The sequence below is a fragment of the Eptatretus burgeri genome, chromosome 4 (assembly GCF_056783735.1).
Source record: "Eptatretus burgeri isolate ZD-2024b chromosome 4, Ebu_testis_v1, whole genome shotgun sequence".
Classification (NCBI taxonomy): domain Eukaryota; kingdom Metazoa; phylum Chordata; class Myxini; order Myxiniformes; family Myxinidae; genus Eptatretus; species Eptatretus burgeri.
Genome location: NC_140964.1, coordinates 76,323,162 through 76,344,506, shown reverse-complemented (window position 1 = coordinate 76,344,506; position 21,345 = coordinate 76,323,162). Strand labels below are relative to the sequence as shown.

The 21,345-nt window shown below is 44.8% G+C and overlaps 1 protein-coding gene across 4 annotated transcripts in view; it reads left to right on the top strand.

The window, feature by feature from the left end:
- The first annotated feature begins 1,181 nt into the window (after positions 1 to 1,181).
- The window catches only part of LOC147028403 (A-kinase anchor protein 6-like), a 72,243-nt gene continuing 52,079 nt past the window's right edge, over positions 1,182 to 21,345 (top strand). Inside the window, exons 1-3 of one of the 4 annotated variants that reach the window (XM_085878756.1) lie at positions 15,537 to 15,778; positions 16,747 to 16,925; positions 17,059 to 17,280. In XM_085878756.1, the coding sequence (XP_085734882.1) occupies positions 16,812 to 16,925; positions 17,059 to 17,280 (336 nt within the window). In that variant the 5' untranslated portion in view covers positions 15,537 to 15,778; positions 16,747 to 16,811. Of the gene's footprint in view, positions 1,567 to 15,528; positions 16,926 to 17,058; positions 17,281 to 21,345 lie in introns of those variants that run through there. The other 3 variants (XM_085878759.1, XM_085878758.1, XM_085878755.1) reach the window with 3 other exon arrangements.

The following is a 21,345-nucleotide window of genomic DNA, read 5'->3' as shown; positions in this document are numbered from 1 at the left end:
GGTCTCAACCTTGACCCGATGATGAATAAAAATAACCGTTATCGATACAAAGCATCTTGGCATGAACTGATTGAACATTTAAATTTGCATTTCTCGGGAAGATGGACCCTCAAAGATTCTTATGATAAACTTCATCCCTTTTTCTTTATGGAAGACATCGACATACGTAGTTACCGAGTTCGTCGTCATTGTCTCCTGTGTCATGTTGAATGTATTTTGCCCTTCTTTCGCTGCTGTATCTTAGAGGGCTGAACTGGTACCCGTTAAACGCGACCGTTGTCCCTCCATCCCTCCCACTTTATGTCCAGGCAGGAAATGTTTATCGGTGTAGGAGAGGGATAACTTGAATGAACACTGCCATCCATTGCATTTGGTGCCAAAAAACGGCTTTTGTTGTGAAAAGCACGTTGCCAAGGCATGGCTTGTTCATGTGAGGCTCTGCTCTTGCATGAGTCATTGGGGGGGAAGGAGTGAGCAGTTGTTGTTGGACACCCTTTGTTTCCAAGAGCAGCCCCCCCCCCCGGCTCTGCATTAATCCTGAATCTCTTTCAATATCAATTTCAGATATTTTCTTTGCTCAAAATTGTGTACATTGCAACGAGAGTTTTTTATACGTATGCTCGTGCGTTGGTAATGTGTAAACGTCACATCGTTATAAGGCACTTGGCTTTGATGATGTGATTGCTGCAAGTTTGACTCCAGTTAAGGTGGAAGTAAAGATTGATATTATTCGGTATGTGTCGTGGGGAACGTTTATATCGTTTGGGCCGCCAAAGATTGTGATTTAATAAAAACACTCCATGGTAGTGTTCACATCGGTCGTAGACTTCGTATTTGAAAGGTACCCCTCAGACAATGGCATGTTGCTCGAAGCGTAAGTTGTGTGTTCCAGACATGGATTTGCAATCTTGCATGGAAACCGATTGCGGTTTTAGACTGTAATGATTTAAAGCAAAGTATTCGAGCTTTGAAAGGTGTGTGTGTGTTGTGTGGCATGTCGTACCGATGTTGCGGTGGCATCGGTTGCACTTAAGACTTGAATGCCAGAGGAGAGTTTATTCCGTTTTAAGGAAAAGGACTTTGATCTGTAACCTGAGCTCAAGGTGATTCGGGGCATCCCGCCAACTTTACTACGTCTTGCCCACCGAGAGGGGAAAGAGCACTTTCTCGGAAACTTGTGAGGCGTTCAAAGACCGGTGTGATCATCGAAATACTGACCATTGTCCGTCTAACTTTCCTTGAAAATGAATGCTTCATATTAGGAAGGCAGCAGAGATCTTGGTGACCATCTTGGAATACTTGTCTTCCACTTTTTTTGCATAAATCAGAAGAGCATCGTTTCACTGTTATGGCTGGTAGGATACCCCTGGAGGTAAAAGCTGATTAGCCCGAGTTTGAGTCCCAACCCAGCTATAAACTGTCATCCTGGTGTTTTGCATAGACGGCGAGGTCGCCGCGCCGATGTTTGTGCCCTACGTCGGATGGACGTTAATATGGAGGCCCCCTTTTACAGTACTGCTCATTGGTGGACATTAAAGAACCCATGGTGTCTTTCGTGGAGAACAGGTGAGCTATCACTGGCACCCTAAACAAAGTTGCAAATTCCTGCCCGAAGGTGTAACGGCACTGCATCTCTGGCACAGCCGCACTTGATGATAAAAACCAGCCGGCTCAATTCAGAATTGAATTCCAGTCCAATGTGCATTCGCTAATAATGATAAGCTTTGTTGTTGAAAACGATTTCTCATTCTTCTATTCTGCTAACATTTCCATGTTTTATGTAGGGATGTGATTGGTAGTTTTGGAGCACATTGAATCTACAAATTAGCATGTTGTTTTCAGGTTGTTGGTAAAAACCCCAGCTGGCTTTGTAATGGCCTTCAGGAAGGAGCTCATCTACCTTGTTTAATTTTGGTGTGATGCCAGTCCTCACTTTGTCATTAGAATGGTCCGCCTACAGTGCGGTAAGTGTGTGGTAGTTCTCGTGAAAAGCCATTCCTGGCAAGGTTCGTATGGTTTTATCATTGCCATTGTAGAGCAGTAGGAAATTGCAAATGATTTGTACCATTGAGGTGTTCAAACTATGTGATTATACATGATTAAAAAGGTGTCGGGTTCGTTTGGGCATCACAAGTTTATCCTGCCATTCCTGTTTGTTGTCTCATCCCAACTATAGTGTGTATATCACTGCATCGAACAACTCAATTATTTGAGCCAAATAATCCAAAAGTTTGCTTTTTTTTTTTTTCATAGTTTGTAAACCTAAATCGCTCTTCAACATGAATTCTTCTTTCACTCCTTCCATTCCTTTCTTTTTCATTCATCTTACCAATTCCCCACATTTTTAAAAGGAATGAAAGAGGTTATGAGTCCCCTACTGGTTTCACCGGAGGGGACTATAGGTTTGCTCTTCGTCTATCCCACTTGTGGTTTTTCAGACCTTTTTTCTCTCTCTCTCTCTCTCTCTCTCTCTCTCTCTCTCTCTCTCTCTCTCTCTCTCTCTCTCTCTCTCTCTCTCTCTCTCTCTCTCTCTCTCTCTCTCTCTCTCTCTCTCTCTCTCTCTCTCTCTCTCTCTCTCTCTCTCTCTCTCTCTCTCTCTCTCTCTCTCTCTCTCTCTCTCTCTCTCTCTCTCTCTCTCTCTCTCTCTCTCTCTCTCTCTCTCTCTCTCTCTCTCTCTCTCTCTCTCTCTCTCTCTCTCTCTCTCTCTCTCTCTCTCTCTCTCTCTCTCTCTCTCTCTCTCTCTCTCTCTCTCTCTCTCTCTCTCTCTCTCTCTCTCTCTCTCTCTCTCTCTCTCTCTCTCTCTCTCTCTCTCTCTCTCTCTCTCTCTCTCTCTCTCTCTCTCTCTCTCTCTCTCTCTCTCTCTCTCTCTCTCTCTCTCTCTCTCTCTCTCTCTCTCTCTCTCTCTCTCTCTCTCTCTCTCTCTCTCTCTCTCTCTCTCTCTCTCTCTCTCTCTCTCTCTCTCTCTCTCTCTCTCTCTCTCTCTCTCTCTCTCTCTCTCTCTCTCTCTCTCTCTCTCTCTCTCTCTCTCTCTCTCTCTCTCTCTCTCTCTCTCTCTCTCTCTCTCTTTTCTTTCCCCATACTCTTTAATATTGTGACGTCCACGGGACTTGAACAGTCCCGCCAACGTAGAATGAGCCGAAACGATAGAGGCGGTTTATTTTTTATAACCCAAAGATGGCGGTTTTAATCGCTCCACAGCAAACAGGACGAGGAAGGTGGCACGAGTCACTTTTCACTGAGTTAATAATGTTTATTTCTCTAACCAGAAGTAATAATAAGACTCGGCAAGAGGAGGGATCCAGGGCGATTCGACGGGATGGTGGTGTGGGTTCGGGCGTGGGGAAAACACAAACAATTCCAATGGATATACAAATCTCAAACCCTCTAAGGCGCCAGGTACACACACACACACACACACACACACACACACACACACACACACACACACACACACACACACACACACACACACACACGAAAAACGTAGCTGGTCCTGGTGGTCAGGCTGGCCCGTGGTGTAGACGCAACAGTCCCTGGATTGGCGCCGGATGAGCTGGCGTTGCGCTCGTCAGGGGCAGGAGACACCGTGGTGCTGTCGACCTCCTGGTGTTGGCCCAAGTCCGCTCACAGCCGCCAGGGAGCCAGTTCTGGTGCCAAGATGCGAGCAGGAGAGGGAGGCAGGTCCGCCCGCCGTTCGGCCCCGTACTCCGAGCCAGCAGAACCCCAGAGCCAACTGAGGTGAGGCACGAGGCACAGCAAGGCCACGAGACACGACGAATCGAGGAACGAACCAGCGCAATAAGAGAGCACGCTCCGAGACCCACAGCCTCGACAAGATAGTTTCTTTTTATGACTCCTCTTCCTCCACTTCTTTTCCTGAACAGAACCTTTTTATCCTTGAGTCCTCGTCACTTCCAATCGAGCCGTTTTATTGGCCCTCCGCCGTCGCCTTCCGACAATTGTGATCACGGGGCGGAGCCATCCGCAGCACTGTCCTGTTACGACACGGCAAGCCTACAGGGAATATTAAAAGGGTTTACGCAGACACACTTACCCTAACCCGTCTCCCTATCTAATTACATGATAATTATCATTTCCCCCTTAAAGAAATGGACATTTACTAGACAACTTATCACCACTGAATTGCTACTTATTACATCGAGATCCTGGTACAACTCGAACAGCATGGCATACCTAATTAAGCATCCTAATTACCCTTTGAATGCATACCCCCCCTCAGACGTAACAATATATTTATGGAAAAGCGAGTGATTGACTTTTACTCACCGCGAAAGATTGATGATTTCATCCAGTCTGAGCGGTGTCCCATAACCTGTTAAGCGAGCCTGGTGTTGGCTTAGTGGTTAGGGTGGCGGCTTGGGATCCTAGGGTCCTGAGTTTAAGCCCCGTCGGCTGCTGAATTAATACACCAGGGGGTTGACTCAGCCTGTCATCCTTCCGAGGTCGGCGAAACGAGTACCAGTTCCAGTGTGTGTACTGGTAGAGGGGCACTGCATCAGCGACGCAGTCTCGCTTCAAGAAATGATAGCTACCCCAGCAGCTAAGCTGCCATATGACCACCACCACCACCACCACCACCACCACCTGTTAAGCTTGAGTGTGGCTGAATACAGTCACTAGTTCAATAAGAAGCAAGAAATGGCGCATCACCAGTGCACCAATTTGGAGTTGTGTCCACAAAATAATATGATCCACTCGGGTGTCATAAATGGCCAGTGCTCATTGGAATAAGCTGTTCACCAATAGGGGTTCAATGCTAGTCGTCCCGTGATTGAAAGAAGTGACAACCCACTGAAGATAGGGCCACGAATGAATTTTAACTCCAGTGAAACTCAAGTCCATGAGTAATTGACATGACTGTGTAAATAGCGAGCTTTCAGGCAGGGAAGCGTCATCACATGTCTGTTCAAGCCTTTTCCGCTCGTCCTTCGAGTGGGAGGTCCAAGAGTCTGATGGTAGCGTGGGGCAAAATGATTGGTGAGAAACTAGATTAAAAATAAATAAATAAATAAAACCACACCTACACTACTGTCATTGGTTGGACAACTAAATGGAACAAAGTTCATGATGTAAAAGTACTAACAAGTTGGCATTGATGAAAACGAAACCACATATTCAATATTCAACTGAAACTTCGTACATGGTTTTATTATGACTAGTTACAGAACAAGTTAGAGTTTAAGGCCGTTTTGGTCAATTTTTCACAGAGTTATGCCCTTTTTAAACTTGGAAAATATCACATATTATACCTGGGTCAGTGTTCAGCTGCCCTGACTCCACCCCACTGCTTTACACCCAGTGGCTGGACAACTGGCCTGATTCCACCCCAAAAATTTTCTTCATTTTGGTTCCGGTATTGGCACGAGCGTGTGTTAAACGCAAACAAATTCATAAGGACCATTAGGGACATGTATCACAAAGTAATTCTCTCTCTCTTCTTGCAACTGCTCTGCGTGCGTGCACAGAGATCTACTTTTGTCTGAGATGTAATGAAAAACGAAGACCCACCCACATCTCTCACCTGTGAATGGAGGGACTAACCAATTGGCTCTCACCCAATCAATTAAACCCATGTGGCTAGGATTATATAAATAAATCGTCGACTCCCATGCTCTTCTTGCCGATGAAGCTGCATAAAGCAACAAAGAAAGGCAGCCAAGGTTATGCCTTTGCTGTTTCAAACCCTTCGCAGAGTTCCTCCACAGCTGTAAAGATGTTCACAAATTGTACCTACATCAGAATCCCAATGCTACACACCACCTCAGCTGCCGGACTGGTTTCATCACTTTCTGGCGAATCGTCAGCGACGGCGCAGACCGACATGCATTCCAACGTGGCTCTCAAGTGTGTACCACCACGTGTCGACGTCAAAAGCAGTCAACATATAAATGATAAACACCCACCCACACCTCTCACCTGTGAATGGGAGGAATAACTAATCTTTGTTTACCCACTACCAACCTTCTCGGCACACTTGAGCTTTTACATCCCAGAATGTAAAGCTCTGTTTACCCATATTTTTGTGTTTTGGTGAAATTATTTATTGACTTTTGGAAGCACGAAGCTATTCCATAACGCTTCTACAGTATGTTCCACTCCTTGGCACCTTTTATTCACCCTCCCTCCCCCTATCCCCCAACATCGTCGTCAGCAGGATTTTGTACTTGCAGGCCCCAGCATGCGAGTTGCTGAGATGTAAATGGTCTTATCTTTGGAATAAACAGCAGTAATTAAAAAAATCAACAGCCAGCAGTACATGAGGAATCATGCGTGGTGAAGCTTTGCTGCTGACTTTGTTATTGCACAGCTGCATCACAGCTAGCGTCCCAGTTTTTATTGGTGATTTGCTCTGTTTCTTCATACAGCTTGTCCAATCGACCGGGAGCACGTATGTGGCCCTTCAATATAGATTCGAGTAGAGAGACTGATAGTAGATCACTCACTCACTCACTGGAGTATTACAATAACTTTTTGTGTTCCTTGGTGACGTGCTAGGCTAATAAGTCGCATCATAAATTCCCACAACCACACATATGTGGCATACCATGGTAATGGTTCATATGTAGTGAAACTGTTGAATTGCTATTATTCATTTATTTGTACGTGAACCATCAGGATACAAGTCATCACACGTACTCAAACCTCCTTTATAAGGAGAAGAGATAAAAGTTTGACTCTTGATGAGAACACGCAGGCACGTGGACAGACACGGTGAAGGGAATACACAGGTTTGAAAACAGGATTCTTTATATCTTTAATTTGGATGTAATGTACATTCAAGGTGAAAAATCAACTTTTGGTTAAATTAGATAACTTTGTCTTCCTGTGCATAATGCCACTTGGGACAAAATATTCAAGTGAGCTTCTTCGAGGTGTTATATTAAAGTATATGTGCAGACTTGCTGCTTCACACACACACACACACACACACACACACACACACACACACACACACACACACACACACACACACACACACACACACACGGATGTATGCATTCACACACTCAAACACACAAACACAGGTGCACAGACCAATTCAAATACCCTTTCCATCCCTTCAGGATGGGCGATGCTAATGAAAAGGCAAAGGAGGGGAGAGGGGTGGTGTTAGGGTGAGGAGGGGGTGGATACTTGTGTGTGTGTGTGTTGTTGGTGGGGGGAGTGGTAGTCATACAGAGTGCAGCAGTGTGCCTGGACATGTTGTCACCTTGTTGTGTGTGTGTGTTATATCTATATATATATATATATATATATATATATATATATATATATATATATATATATATATATATATATATATATATATATATATGTCTATATATATATATATATATATATGTATATATATATATATATATATATATATATATATATATATATATATAATGTCTATATATATATATATGTATATATATATATATATATATATATATATATAATGTCTATATATATATATATATATATATATATATATATATATATATATATAATGTCTATATATATATATATATATATATATATAATGTCTATATATATATATATATAATGTATATATATATATATATATATATATATATATATATATATATATATATATATATATATATATATATATATATATATATACACACACACACGCGGTATATGGGGAATCAGATTCTAAAAAGGAGAGGGAGGAAAGTTGAAAGCAATGCTTATGGGATGTTGTGTGTGTGTGTGTGTGTGTGTGTGTGTGTGTGTGTGTGTGTGTGTGTGTGTGTGTGTGTGTGTGTGTGTGTGTGTGTGTGTGTGTGTACCGGTAGTTGAGGCTTGCTTGGAAGAGATGGAGCAGAATGGAATGGAACAAAATATATGGGGATGAAAACACCAACAGTAGAGTAAAGGTGAGAGTGAGATCAAGGAGGGAGAGAAGGACACATGTGTTGAACAAGCCTAATGAAACACAAAGAAGAATTGGGAAAGTGGGGATGAAACAGAAAATGAACAAACGAACTGAAAAGTGAAAAGAGGTGAGGGAAGGGTGGGGGGGGGAAATCCCCAATAACATGTAAAGGGGGTCTGCTTGGGAATGATGTTATTTTGGTGTATGAGAAATGACAGATTACAAATGGAGGATGACCTGAAGTAGTGATGAACAGCTGTCTTGAAGACCTGGAGGGAAGAATGGGACTGAACAGACTGGGGAAGTTGGTTCCACAGGTGAGAGAAAAGAGGAGCAAATGAGTGGAAGTGAGCAGTGAGCCTGCATTTTGGGAGTTTAACTAGAAGAGGGTTACTGGCAGACCATGTGCGCCCTGCAGAAACCTGGGAAGGGCAAAGCCAAGAGAGGGCGAAGGATGAAAGCTAAAAAGAAAAAAAAAAACCTGTGGGGGACTGACGGTTATTTCCCAAACAGGTGGGGTGACCTTACTCTCTTGATGCAAACTAAATGACACAAGAAAACCCCCCATTTAACACCTTGATAGGGGGCACATCCGGATGGGGAGCACAACCCCATGAGACCGTGCTGTCCTGATGCATCCGACCAAATTTGGTCCATATCGGTCGGGTAGTTTGTGAGGAGATGTTTTAGTCAAATGTTGATGGCTGGACACTGGGACCCACTCTATAAGCTTATTTCAGAACAAGGACAAATGTGTCCAAGAGCCGCGTCTTAAAGGCAATAACAACAACAACTTCCGATATTTCGTCACGTGCCTTGATGGAGCCAATAGCGAGACCCGTCATGGAGGCTCCTGTTCATGACGAGAAAATCGTGTATTTACGAAATTACAACACATTAAATGGAATAATCTTTAAATAGTAACGTTAACTTTTCGAAACTTTAAAGCAAATGTCCGAATATATTTAAAAGTTGATGATAGACGCTCTCAAAAGGCACCCTCAATGCGAGGATGTGTACAGGTGTTTAGTATTTAAGGAGATCCGGATCCTGTATATAAAAGAGCCGAGTTCTAAAGGTTTTGTCTTCACCAGAAGAACAAGAACAAGAAGAAGAAGAACAATGCGGAGCTCTCTTCGAGCCAGCGTTCGCTACTCGAGATATGGCTAAAAATAACCTGAAAAGGAGACTGTACAATCAAGAGATCACCAACCTGTCTGCGATGCAAAAGTTACATTTTGAGGGCCTTGCATCACTAATGGCATCACTAATGCATCATCATCACAAAAACATCTTCATTAAAACCACGGCATCACTAATGGCAAGGTGTGAGGTCGTGGTGCCAGCCCAAAGGGGAGAGCAGTGCTCCATCAAGCTGCAAATGAATTCCTTGTATGTTGATAAAAGTTCAGATTGTTTTAGGAAAGACCTTGCACTGAGGATTGGTTAAGGAAAGACCTTGCATGGAGGATGCCCAATCGGTGGCTGGATTTTGAGGCCATTTTGGAAATGTGCTCTGCCCAAGAAAGATCATGGCTCATGGTGAGTCCCAAAAGCTTGTGACTTAGCCTCCTCAAGTGGTTTATTTTATGAAGTATATGGGAGGGTTTGCCAGAATTTATATCGGCACACGGTAGATCGGCCCATACCTCCGCCAGGCTAAATAGTTTATGTTTTGTATCCCACTGATGGGCTGGATCCCAATCTGGATTTTCACCAAAATAGAATCAATTTATTGTCACACACCCAACCTCTCCACCAAGTTTCATCCGAATCAGTCCATAACGTTTTGAGATATCCTGCTCACAGACAAACAGGCAAATGGGTGAAATCATAACTTCCGTCCACTGTCGGTGGCAGTGGTAACGTAATATGTAAGATTTTCCAGGGAATCAGAAAGACCATTGATGAAGATTAGGAGTAAGACTGGGCCCAACACACTGCCTCGGGGCACTCCATCCTTGGGCACACAGGAAGGGGAGATGAGAGGATCCCATTAAGAGGAATACTGATTACGGGAGTGGAGGAAGTCAAATATAGTTGTACATTGAAATGGCCGAGCAAGTTCATAAATGACCATTGCACTGTATTCGTGAGTAGTCTTGAGCGTTCTTGTCTGCAACTGACTGCAATCACTCGAGCAAACGTAACATTTGTTGAAGAGATCATTTTTGGAGAATCGTCTCATTATTATAAGTGAATGATGTTGGTGTAAGATGGGTACCAAATAATATTTGATCAAAAGGTAGCTCATGTAGTCATTGTATCAGTGCTCCTGAAACACTACCAGAGGGAGGGAGATGATTTCTTCAAGAAATTTTGACGTAACAAGACCTGGGTCCAATCCCAGTGTCAGCATGGAATGGAGACATTCGTGAACCCCACTTCCAAAACATTTTTGGGTTCATTCATTTCGGGAGCTTAAGCAGTCGTGTTTTCAGACTTTATCCATTTCTCATGTGGAATTTTGAATGTTGGAAAAGCCATTGATGTACAGGAGTGCAGTGACTGGTTACCTATTGGGTGAGAGGTGCAATATGCAGACTAATGCCCAGGTATGCTGAATCAGGGTGTGACAACTACAATAATGATCGCTCTTGAATGGCAAACATGATCACCACTACTCCAAAAGAGATGCATTGGGAAGTTTTATATGATCCCCAAAATTGTCCAGACCTGTCACCCTTGAAGTTGTCACATCTCTGCACCTATATTTATTATATTTTATATTTTATTACAGCGCGTGCGCTGTATACAATTGCACCGAGTTTGAAATGTCCCCGGTGTCTACCACGTCTCCGGTGTCCCCTGTCCTCCCCCCCCCCACATGCCTCAAGACAGCCAATGACGGCCGTCCAGCAGATGCAGTGCATAACCAAGATGGAAATAGCGAGAATTGACGGAAATACCCGAGTATTTCAATGGAAATTTGTGGAACTAATGTGTTATATATGTGAAAAACATTTAATTTATTGCTTGACGGGAAAAAACTAAGAAACGCGCCCTCTCATGTATGAACGAACGAAAGACGTCATTTCCGCTCACCATCGCATTTCGCACCGAAAGACGTCATTTCCGCCCACCATCGCATTTCGTGCCGAAAGACGTCATTTCCGCCCACCATCGCATTTCGCGCCGAAAGACGTCATTTCCGCCCACCATCGCATTTCGTGCCGAAAGACGTCATTTCCGCCCACCATCGCATTTCGTGCCGAAAGACGTCATTTCTGCCCACCATCGCATTTCGTGCCGAAAGACGTCATTTCCGCCCACCATCGCATTTCGTGCCGAAAGACGTCATTTCCCCCCACCATCGCATTTCGCGCCGATCACCGAATGCTGAAAGCTAAGTTCTTCTTCTTCTGCTATATCATTCTTTTGCGGCTCCCTGCCACGCTGTATTGAATGATTTCATTCCTTCTGTTGTACATAAAGGTGCTTATCACAATAATAACAAGATTTTTACATTTCAAATATTAAGTACGCTTTTTAATTGTTTTTCAACTGAAAAAGTATAAATTGCATATTTTAACATTAGTGTACTCATTTGCTTCACCACATGCGCTGTATTGAAGGATTTCACTTGTTTATATATTATATAATTTAATATTTTACATACATATATATATATATATATATATATATATATATATATATATTGTTGTGGTTGAGGAAATTCGCAAACCACCATTCAGGTCCCATAGGTGAGATATCTCTGTAAGTACATGTGTAGTTAGCCCCAAACCCGTTGTTTAGAGGGAATAAATGTGATTCATTCGGGCTGCGACCCTTTAGGATAGCCGTTTTTCTGTTCTATCTTTATTTTGAGCCAACCACGTCTCAACCGCCATCACACAACAACCACCAACCGCAACGCCGCTTCACAACAACAACAATGCCAACAGCCACGACCTTTACCTTCACAGCACACCATCCCGCAACCATCGCATCACCGCCATTCCAAGCGTCACCGTGGCCAGGGACCGCCACTTTAGACCCTCCACCACCTTCACCTCTCCTTATGCGGCCATTCCCGCACCACTTGTGAACGCCGAGCGTCAGGCTGTCCTGGCCTCGTGCGGGACGCGCGCCGAGCCGCGGGTGCAAAAAGCGGCCTTTCTGAGGAGAAGTCGGATCAGGAATGATACACGCCCACTTCTGATCCGTCCTATCAGCAAGCGCAGGGCGATTTGGCCCCGCCTCCAGGCGCGTCGGAGTACAATCGATATATGCAAATTCGAGGATCAGGGGTGGTTCACGCCCACTTTTCCTCCGTCCAATGGGCGAGCGTGGCTCCGCCCCCGAGCTCATCCTGATCCGGAAATTTGCATATGGGTTCTCCTGCTGTACTATAAAGCGCCGAGCGCGGGGCGAATTCAGTCAGTTTCTGTTTCGGGCTCGGGCGAATTGGAGAGGTGTGGCGGGGAGTCTGTCGGGGAGCTGCAGAGAGGGGAAGCCGGGAACGCGGTCGAGGGCGCAGTGGAGTCACTCGTCACGGGACCCAAGCAAGCCAGCTATCCTCTTTCCCCAGAGCATCAACAACCCCCCCCCCTGTTTCCCCCCGCGCTGAGATAGTGCGAAAAGGGGGCCCCGTTCCCACCCCATTCCAAGCAGTGCCAACGAAACTCGCGGAGGAGCGCGGAGTCGGGGCACCGCCGCCATTTTGCGGCTCATCACAAGACGGGTAGGCTCCACGCGGTCTCGGCCCCAGGCCCGTCTGCCCCTTGTCGTAGAGGGTGGCCCCTTTTTCTTTTGCTTTTGAGTATATGTGTTGTCGGCGCCGTCTGTAAAGTAAAACTGTGTAAGTGTTGCCATGTGCTCGCGTAGTCGGTAGTAGATCTGCATTGTGTTTCTTTTGTTGCAATTGCTTTTGGTGCATAATTGTTGTGTTCCTTTTGTTACATTTGCTTTTGGTGCATAATTGTTGTAATGGTATAGGTGTGCTTTCCGTTTGCCGCGGAATAAATGTGCCTTATGTTGAACTGCTTTTCCCGTTTCGCTTCGTCTTTTCTTTAATTGAATCTCCATCTTACTTCACGTAAAGGGTTGGTCGTGGGCTAAATACGCCCGAGAATTAATCGGAACCGTCGAGGTTGATGATAACACCGCTCGGTTATCCCGATAGTACGGAACGGGTCGCTTAAAGTGGCCCGTGTCCGAAGTCGACCTGCGGCGAGGTGCGATCGCCCGGTCTACCCTCCGTGTGGGGACTTAGGTAGGTCGAATTTGGCGAACAACCCTATCCCACGCGGGTGGCCGATTGGCACGATTGTGGTGAGGCCGAAAGGCCCACCCGTGACTAGTTCCCGGCGTTAGTCCGAGAGGGTCACGACGGAATTGACCGTCCGGTGGGCGACGTGCCGCGATTCGAGTTACGTGGCCGCTCGCACGCCGGCGGGCGCGACCCGCAACAATATATATATATATATATATATATATATATATATATATATATATATATATATATATATATATATATATATACATATATATATATATATATATATATATATATATATATATATATATACATACATAATACACACAACACACACAAGCAAATACAACCCGTTGCTTCGCTGATGGGAATATTAAGGGGGGAGGGAGGGAGATCGAGGTGAGGCAGGAGGGGGGGGGAGGGCAAGGCAGCATGAGGTGAGGGGAGGATCCGCCTGGACATAACCACCAGCCGGACGAGGGGTGGAGGCGCGAGCGAGGGAGGTAGGGAGACCAAGGAGGGGCAAAAAAGCAGTAAACGATGCTTTTAAATAAAACGTATTACAAATAAAAACATTGTAATGAATTACTTTTTCATAAGTGTTGACATGATTGGGGTTGAATACAGTGCATGTTGATTGTGGCAGGCTTATTCAGGTGTGGCAGGCTGTCCAGTTGAGGTTGAAGGGTGAGAAGATGAAATGAGGCTGATTCGCTTGGGATTCTTTTTTTTTTTTTGAAGAACTTCATAATGGAGACTTGATTGGCTGTCTTCATTTTCTGTTTGACCTTGTAACATTTTAGGACATTATCCATCTCCCCCCGCACCTTGGAAATTCTCACGCAATCGGGATCGTGCTCATCACGAATGATTCGCTCAGAATGACCTCGCATGGTTGTTGTTGAATTAAATCCATGCTGCAGCGCAAACGCGTTATCAGAACACGTTCTTTCTTGTTGCAACTGCCAACTGTACATCCTGATCAGGACACGAACTGTACCGCCATCGACTTTAGGATGCACGACAAGCGGCTTAAGCACTCAAGCAAGCACTCCAATTGAATGGTTGATGAGGACCGATGGCTTGACAAGTGATCACTGTCCGAATGTCCAAACTATGTCCATTCCTTTTCTAACACCAACAGAAATTTACACTTTTTTTAGGAATTGGAACTGCTGCTGAGTTCAGTTTTGGAGCTTAAATTTTGTAATTCTCCCGAGTTTAAGAGATTCTCAAGGTTATTGCATATGCAGAAATGAAATAAAGCCAAGAACGCTGGCGTCTCCATGCATTTACAAGCATTACAATGTACCCAGCAATTCGTAGGTATGATGAACAGGCATTCGATAATTATCAAAAAAAATCCACTTTCTTCACTCATATTATATGAGGAAAGTAGGGTGGGGGGGGAGGGAGTGAGGAGGGGGAGGGGGGAATAAAACAACAAAAAAAAACTATCGTTGAGAAATCATTGCAGCCTGTTCCAAGTCAAGGCATGGTTGAACAGGCCAAAAAACATAGCGGTGTCAAGCCCCAGGAAGGTAACCCAGGACATTCCTTAAGACCCCAAAGAGTAAGGTTGCCGAGGATATGCCTGATAAAGGATATAATTAAATAGGGACGTTATCTTCAAAAAGTGTGTTTTAATTAACCCAAACACCCACTTTTCACTCGTGCATTTCCTTGGAGTTTTCTTCGTATACACGCAAAGTTTCAGGCTTTCAAGTTTAATGGTTTTGGAGTTATGGAGGACACACACACACACACACACACACACACACACACACACACACACACACACACACACACACACACACACACACACACACTTATTAATAGAGGTGTACTGTATGTGGAATTCACATTATGAATGTCAGAACCACGTGTCCTGAAATGGCTGCGTACCCGTCCCAAAGATTTGTATGCAGATGAAATGGAAGTTACCTCGTGCATACCATATGGATGCGGAGTGTGCGTGTATTGCAGGAGAATACCTTGAAATGGGTGAAGTTCCCTCTGGATTATTATCCCCATGCTTTTTGGAAAATAAATAAATAAATGGTTGGGGGCAGTTGGGGGTATTTTGATTGGCTGTCTGTCTACGTCCGTCTGTCCATTACGCTATCTCCTAAACCATTGGGCAGAAATTCACAAAAAGCAGTCTCATTTTTGGCCCTGCTCCTTGGGGTGGGGTCAAAAGTTCAAATGCCAAAAAATGCAATTACTGGTGCATTTATAAGCGTTCTTTGATGAAACTTTTTGAATATGCAATCAACATTGGAGGGGTGCATGGAATACGTAAGGTTTATTACTTAAGAAATCTAAATATTTCGTAAGTATATTGATGACTTCCGTCATGTTTGTGTGTTTGTTTGTTTGTGTGTTTGTTTGTGTGTGTGTGTGTTTGTAGGCACGATAACTCGAGAACGGAATAAGCTACCAATGTCAAATTACACCACGTGATTCAGGAGGGTGATGGCTAGTGCTGATTAGATTTTGGTCAAAATCGGTCAAAGGTCAAGGTCACAGTGAGGTCAAACATTCGATTTTTGATGGTTTGGTACAGAATCATCGTAGAAACTTCTGGTTTGTGTCGCTACCTTCTCCAGAGACAGCTTTTATTAGACAAGGTCAGAGGTCAAGTTGACGATTTTGTAAGTACCATTCTATGACTGCTTGTTTATTTATTTGTTTTATTTATTTATTTATTTGACCCTGGGTTCATGCCCCAAGAGGTGAGAACTTCGCTTCACAGGAGTCAAAACTGTTTGAAATATAATTAATTAAAACTCACTTTGATATTTGGTTGTTCATGGTGGAACCTTTTGCCATCTTTCAACTTTGCTTTCGGTGGGAAGCGTGGGGATTTGCAATGGCGTGCTATCAACTTCGCTGTCATATTTTCAATCCCTCTGGATTATTGTATTTTTTATTTTTTTCCCCCACAAGACCACATCAGCCTTGAACTATCCCACACAGTAAATGTCAAAATTGACCAACACGAATTGTTTTCAAACAATGTGGGTTCAATGATAATTTATCTTTCTGTTGATATGCACCATAAGGCCTGAAACACTCCACCCTTTTCTATCTTGGGCTTGATGTTGTGCTTCTTCCTTTACATCCTTTCTCCACCGTCTGCTTCTATCTGGTACTCTGCTATTCATTCTGTTTCAGTATATTTATTTCACTCATCTTTACCCATCCATTCTTTCAATATATTCAAACCATTTCAGTCTCAATTTGCATATTCTCATTCATCTGGTATCTTCATTTTTTAAACAAATCATCCCATTTTATGTTTAACCTTTCTCATCAAGTGCATTTCAAAGGAACCTTTATTTATTTATTTATTTTTCTCCACTGTTTTTATGTGGGTCCACGTGAATGATCCATATATCAAGCATCATCTTCTGGTTCAATGATTCATGTTGCATTTCATTTCATTCTTTGTTTGTTTTTTTGGTGTGTGGCCTTGTCCTTTATTACACCATGAAATGGGATGTACTTTGTTTTGTGCTTTTGCAGAGCCAAGTGTTCTTTGTTTTGGGGGTATTTTTGTTCGCACCGATGCGTTCCATTTGGAAACTTTTTCTTGTGCGCACCTTCCTGTGATTTCCAGTGCGTTGTCATCCAGGACATGACGCTTGTGCCAAGCTGACTTGGAAAATACACTCTGGCTTGTGGATGGTGCAAAAAATGCGAAGGAGAACTCACACCAAATGTTTGTTTGGCTGTCCTCGCATCCATATGCAATTTTGTTGTACCACCTTGAAGATCCCACAGTGCCTTTCAAAAAGAGTAGGCTATTGTGTGCCATTGTTTTGGTTGAATTTTTAATTCCTGTCCTTGACGTGTATTAATAAGACTATCGCAAAAACTGTACCAAGATTTTTATTCCTTAATCAATGTGGCTTTATCTGGGTGTTCACAGGACATCCACAATGAGATCTCAGCACGTGTTGAACAACTCCACGCCTTGCTAAAGGTGGAGACCTCTTTGCAGTTGGTGCTAGCTGGCACTGTGTTGCACGGAGACCTATGTGCTGTCCGTGCTCTTTGGCATCAACTTCGTATCTCGGCACAGGTTCTGCGTGAAAGACTCCTTCGCACGCACCAGATCAGAGGTTCCTCGTTTATACACTCAAGAATCAAGGTATCTGGTACTTTGTCCCAGTATGCTATTTTACTCATAATATTTGCCATCACCAATAAACTAATTACATAAACTAGTTTTATAAGCATACACGCTAACGAAAAGGTGGTTTTAAAGTTCCGCTTTAACATTACTTTAAAAAAACTCGTATGCTGATGGGTTATTACTTTGGTGCTCCTTACTCATCGACAGTTTTTCACCAACATCTGTCAGATGAGATATTCATCATTGATCTCTCTCCATACTGGCAGGTGTGATTTTCCTCCACCCCCGCTCCTCACCCACCATCCAAACCTCAACTCTCACTTTAGGTGGATTGGTACCACGAACCAGGATGTTATTTATTTCGTAAACAGGATCGAGGTAGCATACTCAACTTTATGCAGTTCTGATGTAGATTTGCAATTTGACTAAATTTTGCTTCATACGCAGGACATTGCATCATGGAACACACTGTGTGTCAGAGTTTTTAAACTGGGTGTGTTTTGTCTGCTGGTATTTGTCTTTAAATGAATTTTATATGGGTTTTTCCTGGAAACTTGGCTAATTTTATTATTCCTGCTTTGGCAACTATCAAAGGCAATGACAAACTATTTGATTTCCAGTTCAGGGATTTTTTTCCATGTGTTGGTCGAATCTGTAGCTGCTGCTTCCACTTCATTCAAGCTAAGTCTTCCAAAACGGATTCATTGTGTTTTTCTGTTATATCTTCGTCCCTGTGTTCCTGTTTTCCTCAAATTTTCTGTGTTAAATCTTACGTTGCTTTGCTGCATTTGTCAAATTTGTTTTTGTTGTTCAAGGCTTACTCTTCGAATAGCCACCATGAGAACTGAGTCCTTTTTGTCGTTGTGTTCCTCGTTTTGCTTCGGTCTTCCAAAGTATTGTACTTCTACCTCCACGGTGTTATCATATTTCCCCTCCTCGCTTCAAAAAAAATTTAAAAGAAAGGTACCAGATACCTTGATTCTTGAGAGTATGAATGAGGAACCTCTGATCTGATGCGTGCTTAGAAGTCTTTCACGCAGAACCTTGTGCTGAGATACGAAGCTGATGGCAAAGAGCCTGAACAGCACATAGGTCTCCGTGTAACACAGTGTCAGCCAGCACCAACTGCAAAGAGGTCTATACCTTTAGCAAGGTGTGGAGTTTTGTGTGTGTGATGTTATATGTGTGTGTGTTGCGATTCGCGAAACCGCATGCCTCTAAGGCAATGGCGCCCAACATACGAGGTCCATCTAAAAAGTAACGGGATTGAGCCTTTTGTGTGCTCCACTTACACAACTTGAATGAACGGGTTGCGTCACTGTCTTTCGTAACATTCCAGCAATATATATTGTTACCGCTGTGGAAATTCGCAATAAAACATAAAGGGTCCTCAGGTGAGATGTATCGATAAGTTCATGTGTAGTTAGCCCACACCCGTTGTTTAGAGGGACTATGTGCGATTCATCCGGGCTGCGACGCTTTGAGTTAGCCATTTTTCTTTCTCTATCGTTATTTTGGACCATTAAGCTGCCAACAACTCAAACACCACCACCTTCGCCTCTTTACCGCCACAACTCCATCCCGCAAACATCGCTTCACCGCCATTCCCAAACGACGCCCGCCCACCACCAAACCACCACAGCAAACCCCCCACCACCTTCGCCTTTCTCCTTCCACAACCATCAACCACACCACCAGTCAACACCAAACGTCTTGCTGTCCAGAGCCCGTTCGGCAATTCTTGCCGAACGCGTCGAGCCGCGGGTACGAATGTGTTCCCTTCAGGAGAGGAAAACAGATCAGGAAGGCTTCACGCCCCTTTTCTTCCATCCAATGACTGAACGTCGGGTGGCATGGCCCCGCCTCCAAGCGCGTTTTGATCCGCGAATCTGTATACAGGCTCCTCCCCCGGTCTATAAAAGACGCGAGCATGACGCAGCTCGTGTATGTGTGTCCAGGAAGGAGTGTGAAGAAATGTGTCCAGAAAGGTGTCCAGCTCATGTGTCCAGAAGGGGTGCAGAAAGTGGCGCCGGTTGGAAGTCGTGAAGTCTGAGGCGTGTGTTTGCGGGGATCGGACGGCGAAGGGGGCGGAGTTCGGAGTGGAGGTCGAGGGACGAGTCGCGGAGTGGAGCAGGGACGCAGCGGAGGGCTCAGGGGCGAGATTCGCCGGAGTCAGGTGCGGTCCCGGGACCCCGCTAGCGGGACGGAGCATCCGCCATTCCCCTCTCCTGACCCCGAGCATCAACAATTCCCCCCCCCATCCGCGCTGAGATAGCGCCGGTAACCCCGTCCGTTCCCCAACCCAACCATGGTGCCTGCGTGACGCATGTCTGGAGGAGCTCACCGACCATACCAGGGGCACGGAGTGAAGCGCGTTACGCGGACATTGCGGCTAGCCCGCCATCACGCCACGAGGGCGCGGGTAAGACCCCTTCGGTCTCGTCGACCTGGCCGATCACCCAGGTCACACGTTCATTTGGTCCACGGACCTGTCTGCCTCCTTGCCTGTGAGGGTGGCTTGTGTTTTCTTTGCTTTTTGTGTAAATGTATGTGTGGTGCCAGTCTTGTAAGTAAACCTGTATAAGTGTGCTGAAAATAATTGCCCTTTTTATTCGGTTGTAGCTCTGCGTTGCTTTTATTGTTTTAACTGTTATATGTGCATTTTTGTATGGCTGTGAATACGTGCTTGCCTTGTCTGTGTGTGTGAAATAAAGTGCTTGCTTGTTGAACTGTTTCCCATTTCGTTGCGTCCTTTCCTTTGTTTGAAAGTTCCATCTTGCATCATGTAAGGGATTGGTAGTGGGTGTAGACACCCAATAAATAATCTGAACCATCGAGGTCGACGACAACTCTGCTCGGTTAACCCTGCAGCACGGAACGAGCCGCTTAAGCGGTTCGTGTCCGAAGTCGACCTGCGGCGAGGTACGATCGCCCGGTCGACCACTCGCGCAGGTACTTAGGTAGGTCGAATTTGGCGAGCAACCCTATCCTGCGCGGGTGGGCAATTGGCACGATCGTGGTGAGGTTAAACCCCCACCCATGACTGGCTCCTGGCGGTAGTTCTAGGAGGGTCACGACTGAATTGTCCGTTCTGGTGGGCGACGCGTCGCGATTCGAGTTACGTGGCCGATCGCACGCCGGACGGGCTGAAATTCGTAAAAATATTATGATTGGTGATGGTTGACTGTGCTCATTGTGTAATTTTTTTTACAGGTTGTGCTTTACATGTTGTCTCGTCTGAGTCGTCGCGCTATGAGTCGTGAGCAGGGAGCCAATCTGAAGTTTCTTGCCAAGCTTGGCAAATCACCTTCCGAATCCTTCGCTATGCTGCAGCAAGTGTATGGGGAAGAAACGATGTCATGCACACATGCATTTGAATGGCACAAGAGGTTCAAAGAGGGACAGGAGGAGGTTGAAGATGATCCATGGTCTGGAAGACCTTCAACGAGCAGAACGGCAGACAACATCGAGCGTGTGAAGCAGATGATGGTGCGCGCAGATCATCGACTCGCGGTGTGGATGATTGCTGAGGAACTTTCCATCAACAAGGACACTGTCTGGAGCATCATCACTGAAAATCTCGAAATGTGCAAGGTGTGTGCAAAGGTGGTCCCCAAGCTGTTGTCCGAGGACCAGAAACAGCAAAGAGTCACTGTCTGTCAAGACATTATCGAGCACCTCGAGGACGATCGAGACCTGCTCAGGAGAGTCATTACTGGCGATGAATCGTGGCTATTCGAATACGATCCCGAGACCAAACGGCAGAGTCATCAGTGGAAAAGTCCGGCATCACCAAGACCAAGGAAAGCAAGGATGTTGAAGTCGAAGGTCAAGGTGATGCTCATCGTGTTTTTTGACATCAAGGGCATCATCCACTTCGAGTTTCTACCACAGGGTCAAACAGTGAATCAATACGTGTACAAAGAGATCCTCCGGTGCCTCATGGGATCAGTCCGGGACAAGAGGAGGGATCTGTGGGAGAACAACGCCTGGGTGCTCCACCATGACAACGCCCCTGCTCACAGTGTTCTGAGCATCCGACAGATTCTGGCAGAGAGGAACGTGCCAACTCTGGAGCAA